This window comes from Carlito syrichta, unplaced genomic scaffold (assembly GCF_000164805.1).
Source record: "Carlito syrichta isolate Samal-C Ts95f unplaced genomic scaffold, Tarsius_syrichta-2.0.1 Scaffold308854, whole genome shotgun sequence".
NCBI lineage: Eukaryota > Metazoa > Chordata > Mammalia > Primates > Tarsiidae > Carlito > Carlito syrichta.
This window is the reverse complement of record NW_007252950.1, coordinates 752782-758781: the sequence shown is the minus strand read 5'-3', so window position 1 is coordinate 758781 and position 6000 is coordinate 752782. Positions and strand designations below refer to the sequence as shown.

The 6000-nt window shown below is 36.4% G+C and overlaps 1 protein-coding gene across 2 annotated transcripts in view; it reads right to left on the bottom strand.

The window, feature by feature from the left end:
* Positions 1-538: 538 nt before the first annotated feature.
* The window catches only part of FAM126A (family with sequence similarity 126 member A), a 72541-nt gene continuing 67079 nt past the window's right edge, over positions 539-6000 (bottom strand). The window contains exons 11-12 of one of the 2 annotated variants that reach the window (XM_021716646.1): positions 2856-3070; positions 628-1400 (exon numbers count right to left, since the gene is read on the bottom strand). In XM_021716646.1, coding sequence (XP_021572321.1) covers positions 1386-1400; positions 2856-3070 — 230 coding nt within the window. In that variant the 3' untranslated portion in view covers positions 628-1385. Of the gene's footprint in view, positions 1401-2855; positions 3071-6000 lie in introns of both variants that reach the window. The other variant, XM_008066196.2, reaches the window with a different exon arrangement.

Here is a 6000-nt window from a genome sequence, read left to right as displayed (position 1 = left end):
AATCCAAACTAACTAGGATTTCCAAAGTTGAGCAGCAGGATAAATCAGCTTTATGGCCTATTGCATCTTAGGAATTGAAAGGGATCTTCATCAGTCAAATTCAGATCAAACACTTCATAACAACACACCTACCAGCAATCTGATTTTTGATATAAAAATATTCCAAAGATAACAACAGAAATGCCCCTACCCATCACCTGGAATCATGTAACATCCTAGGTACCGAGTTACCGGACATTTTCCAGTGCTTTGGACAAATTATTCTAATCTTAGAAATGATCTGGTTACAAACATTTTCATCAGGCATTTTGCATACACATTATGTTTGTTTTTTCACACGCCTGTGTTTCCGACTGGCTTCCTGACCAGCAATTTCAGAATTCTGGGAGTTGTGCCTCTGCCCCATCCTTCATAAAACAGTTCCTATCCAATGGAGACTCCCTTTGACACTGAAGGCCAAATACAGTCACCAAAATAGGAGTTACTAAAAAGAAAAAAAAAATCTCACAACCTCACATGAGATATAACCAACTTGATCAGACAACCTGCCAAAAGTTATTGTCACACTGACAATCTTAGGGCAACAGTAACAAATAAGAAAGAAAAAAAAAAAACACCTCAAAACCAAGGGGAAAAAAATCATAACCAAAAAACAACAAAACTGTATTCAAATTTACTGCAGCCCAGGCATTATTCCCTTCGCAAAGTCAAGGGAGCCTTCAGGGATCCTGTCAGGAATATGGATGAAAGACCTGGGGCACTCTCATAAAGAAGCAAAGTCATGTTTTCAGACTCACTGATTATTGAAGAAAAATATATTACAAATTAATCTGTGGACAGAGTAATGCTAATACTAGGAGGTCGCTGCTGGCCTGATTGATGCTTCATTGGAAGTTCAGTTCTTTCTGAAACATAAATAAGCTTTTCTTCTTGGAGACTACAAGCAGAAAACCTATTGGCATCTGTCCCAGTCCCACAACCAACAGCAGATGATGGGTTATGTGGGACTGTGACACCACTGACTTGTTCAAAGGATTTACTAAACACAGTTGCTGCGGTCTTAGCCAAACCATGGCTACTAGGCTTAGGCAGGGATTGGCTGGTTGTTAATGTAAGTCTCTTCAAGGAGAGAAGCTCAAGATTCTCACTTTGGGCTCTCTGAGTTTGTTTCCGAGCAAAGTGATCTTTGCAAGATTCCCCTGCAGTTTCTTTTTCTTTTCCTCCCGTTTTGCTTCCTCCTGACCTTCTCTGGTTCTTTCCTACACTCGTCTTGTTACTACAATTGTGACTACTGTTTGATAAACCTGACTGGCTGGTACTAGATGCAGCCCTGGAATAAAATCCCTCGTCAACTTCAGATATGTCCATCAGTTCTTCTTGACCTGTTAATTCTGCATTTCCTAAACAAAGAAATGACAAAGATCAATTAACATTACGTATTTTACGCAGTTAAAAAAAAAAATGATTAATACCAAATCAGTTATACTTTAAGAAAATTAAACTTTAGCATAATTTCATAAAGCAACAGATTACAGAATAAAATCAAAGAGTAAATCAAAACATTTATGCCAAAAATGTCTAAAATAGTTCATAGTAATTAAAACACAGCAATTTAAAGTTTATTAAGCAAAAAAGCATGCTGTAAACCACACCCCACTGTGTTTTTAGAAAGAGTTCTTCAATTATTCATGCAAAAGATAAGAAACAATTAAAAAAATTACCACACAGTCACACTAGGGGTAAACTCTCCTCCAGTAGCAAAGCAGTATCAAATCAAAGTTTTTACCAAGGAGCTACAGAGGGTGCCAAAAAGATGTATAAACAATTTAAGAACGGAAAAAAACTGCATTAAAATGGTAATACTCAATATATACCTATACCAAAAGATGAATACAAGTCACGTTTGACTTTTGCAATTACAGGAGGTGGTCAAAGTGGTTACGGTCAGTGTCCAGACATGTCTGATTACGGCGAACTATTGCAGGACTTGTTGCTGCACGAGGCCTCCAGGATCTCCCTTTATACACATCACACACAGTATCATGTTTCTCAAACTTATCACAAATGTGTGCAGTTGTTAGGTATGTTGGCGGTTCTGTTGCATACTCACACCTCTATTGTCGTTGTACTTCTACATTCTTGAATTTCAAATACCATTTCAAAATTATCCTGTGCTCCTTGGACGACAACCGTGCTTCTGCCATCTTCTTTGACTGTCCTGCCTATTGCATGGTGATGCCAGCATTCAATTGACTAATGCCATCTTTTGATTGAATGTCATACTATACATTGTTATTGTAATTCAATTTAACTTCAAAAAGTAATACATAGATAGCATCTCTTAAAATGTGTGTTTTTTTGGCACCCCCGGTATTTCAAAACTGGTATTAGAATATTTTTAAAAGTTTCTTAAACTGTTGTACTATACTTTGTATAATTTTAAAAATCTAGACTACAAAAATCACAAGTTCAAACTTGTTAAAATTACAGGTACATTATCCTTCATATAAAAGATGGCAACAATACAAAGATAAAAAATAACTTTAGATCTCAACACAAAAGCAGAAAATTATTTTGGAAGCAATTTTCTGCCTCAGTTTCTACAAAAACCTACTCAGAGAAAACACAGGCATGACCATTTCAAAGAGCACTAAGAGTCATTGAGAAACTATGGCACATAATTCATGCATTTGGATTATTAGAGGACATGCAAAATTTTTGTGACTGTGCAACACTTGCTTAACATGCATCAGTGGCCCTTTGCCTTGAGATACCTTGGAGTGCAGCTATAAAGTGCTCTGCTAAAACTGCACTCTGCCAGGTGAGCTTATTCCATCCTCCATCATTTTTCTTACAGACTTTTGCCTCCTGATCTCTGGCAAGCCTTTGCTCTCAGTTCTAGGATCTGTGGCTGTTTCCTGTACACCCTGCATATGCTGAGCATCAATCTCTCCTAGTGTTCTGCCTTTTTCCCCATTCCCGGTTCTGTCTCCGGCCACATTTGTGACACTAATCTCAGGAATGACAAGGATGCCCAATTCAGTAGTATCATTATTGTTGTCAGGTTGCTCTAGAAGTGAAGATGATAAGACAAAATGATGGCTGAAAACAAAACAAAATAAAAAATGCAAAACAAGAAAAACAAAAGACCCAAAACAAAAGCTGGATGACTGAATGTTATGAATTAAGCCAAACATTTGCACTATAGTGATTTCCATGATTCAAAACACTGACAATACTAACAGCACCAGACCATGTCATGTTCTTTAATTTTAAATGACAAAAAAATTCACAAATCATCAATTAAATGTTCTGTATTTTTTCACACCTATTTCACGTGGACTATGAAACAGAAATGTTTTAATACATCAAAATAGAGTTTCTATTGTTCTTAAGGTAATATTGTGACCACCTGAACTTATATTAAAGCCTTAGGCAAATGTCCAAGAAGTGCAGCCAAAACTCTAGCTCTTGTCTACACTGGGAGCCAAAACACAGGAATTCCTCTTCGTACACTTAATTACATTTTTTTATTAGACCACATTGAGACTGACTTAATAAACCCTGATATTTGAGAAAGTGCTTATTCACTTATGATATCATGGTTACTAATACCACAGGTTATGGTTTCTGTCTCACAACCCAACACATCATCTTATACATTAGGAAATATTAATGTGATACTGTGATACAATTAAGCAGTCGATTTCTTCAGATTTATACTAATTTCATAAATTTAAGCCAGCTTGTAATGGTTCTTTACACAGTGCAGAAAAATAGAAATTTGGGAAAACAAATTGTCAGTTCTTTATTCCGAAAACAGTCATTGTAAGTGACACAAAGGAACAAAACTTCTAACTAGTTAATGACCGTAGACATGATTTTAGTCTGTGTCTTAAACCCCAAAGGCAAAATTTTATTTAAAGCTGTCAAGAAATTATCTGTAGCAAATTAGGGAAAAAATAGCAAATATATCTAGAATGTTACAGTAGTAAAACAAAGTTCAAAACAACACAGACAACGTAAAACAGTATACACCTATACTCTTTAAAAATGTAGACCACAAATCTGCTTGAGGGATATTATCTACCACCTTTCAACAGCTTTATTGATAGGATTAGCTAAGTCTCACTAATGGTGTTAGAGGCTGAGAAACAGTAATAGGTAGTAATGAATGTAAGCCAGAGACACATATTTCAAGTTCTCTAACTTGACCGCACATTGGTATTGATGCCTGGTTCCTACCCTCAAATATCCTGACTTCTCATCAGTATGAGGTATGGCCTGGGCTCCTGTGTCACTAATGTGAAGTACTGCTCTATTTGAAAACTTAAAAAAAAAGTTGTTACGGGTGCCCTGGATACTGTGTATCCAGAAGCAATATATGCACTTCTAGAAGCCCTCTCTGCAAAGCTTCCTGCTGCCCTATGCTGGTGAGCCAATGTGCTGGTATAATTATTTCCCCTGAACTTGGTGCTTCATGGACTTTTGACTAAAGGTTCTCTAAATAAAATTTTTATGTCCTAGATAAGCCAAAGTATGTTGGTGAGACAGCAGTACACTGCTGTTTCAGGGTTCTCTCTAAGATAGGTGTAATGGAACTAAAATGTTCTAACCAAGCCTATTCCCAAATGCTAACAACTGTCTTCAAAGTGAGGGCAAATCAATTCTTTTTTTTTGAGTTGGAGTCCTACTCTGTCGCCCAGGCTGGAGTGCAGTGGCATGCTCAAGACCACCGCAGAGTTGACCTGCTGGGCTCTGACAATCCTTCTGACTCAGCCTTCCAAGCAGCCGGAAATACAGGTGCGCACTACCATGCCCAGCTAATTTTTTATTTATTGTAGAGACAAGGTCCCATCAAGTTGCCTGGGCTGGTCTCGAACCCTCATGCAATCCACTCGCCTCAGCCTTCCAAAGTGCTGGGATTATAGGCTGAGCCACCGAACCCAGCTGCAAATCAAGTCTTACTGAGGTACATGCCAGAGGCCACTGCAACTAAGATAAAATCACCATGGCACTGTGCAGTGATAGCCAAGACTTGTCCATTTACATTCTAGAGGCTGCTTCACAAAAGATCTATCAACGGGACCACCAATCCGGAAAAAAAACAAAAACATAAACTTTGAAAATTATTCATATATTAAAAAGTCAATAAATATTAAAACTTAACAGAATAGGTGTGGTCTAACAGAAGAGATAATATTGCTTACAATGAATGGCACTAAACAGTTTTTTGAAAGCACTATATATTATTCAATTACCTTCTCAAAACAATTATGTTATAAGCCTCTGAAACAGGCAGTTTGATTCCTACTTACAGACAAGGAAACTGAAGTTCAGAAATTGCTATACAACTATTCTGTGGGGAAGCTAAGCAACAGACTCTCTTGACTTCAAATGTCCTTTCTAACATACTATTAATTTAACTCTTTCACATCTCTATAATAAATAATTTTAAAAAGCACACACACATACAAATTTAACTCTTCAATTCATTAGAGTCCATTTGAATTAAATATCCTCTGAGATTTCACAATTAGGTTTATTTGCTTAGATTCTTGGATATTTCATAAAAAGCAAATAATTCACTGGCTGAACACTGAGCCAGAATAAATAAAGGTCTGGAAGAAAACCCAGGAAGGCCGTAACCCTCAAGTGAGGTTGCTCTTATTTTTAAAAGAAAAAATGGGTTTATTATTTTTTAAATGCCAATGAAAGCTATTAACTTAAAATAGAAAACTGACAGAAAGAATATATAAAGCAGTACTGGGGAATTAAATTGCTAATCACATTTGGTGGAATAGTGATAAAGACCTATAGCCTGAGAACAATATTATTATTTTTTTAAATCATGGAATTAAATGGCAAGTAGGAAAATGAGATATGTTTTCTCACAAGCAAAAATCTTTAATTAATTAATGCTTGTTACCGCTCAAAAATGGTAGCAATGGCAGATTTTTAAAAACTGCTTATTAAATGCATGAAAAAGAAATGAATGTA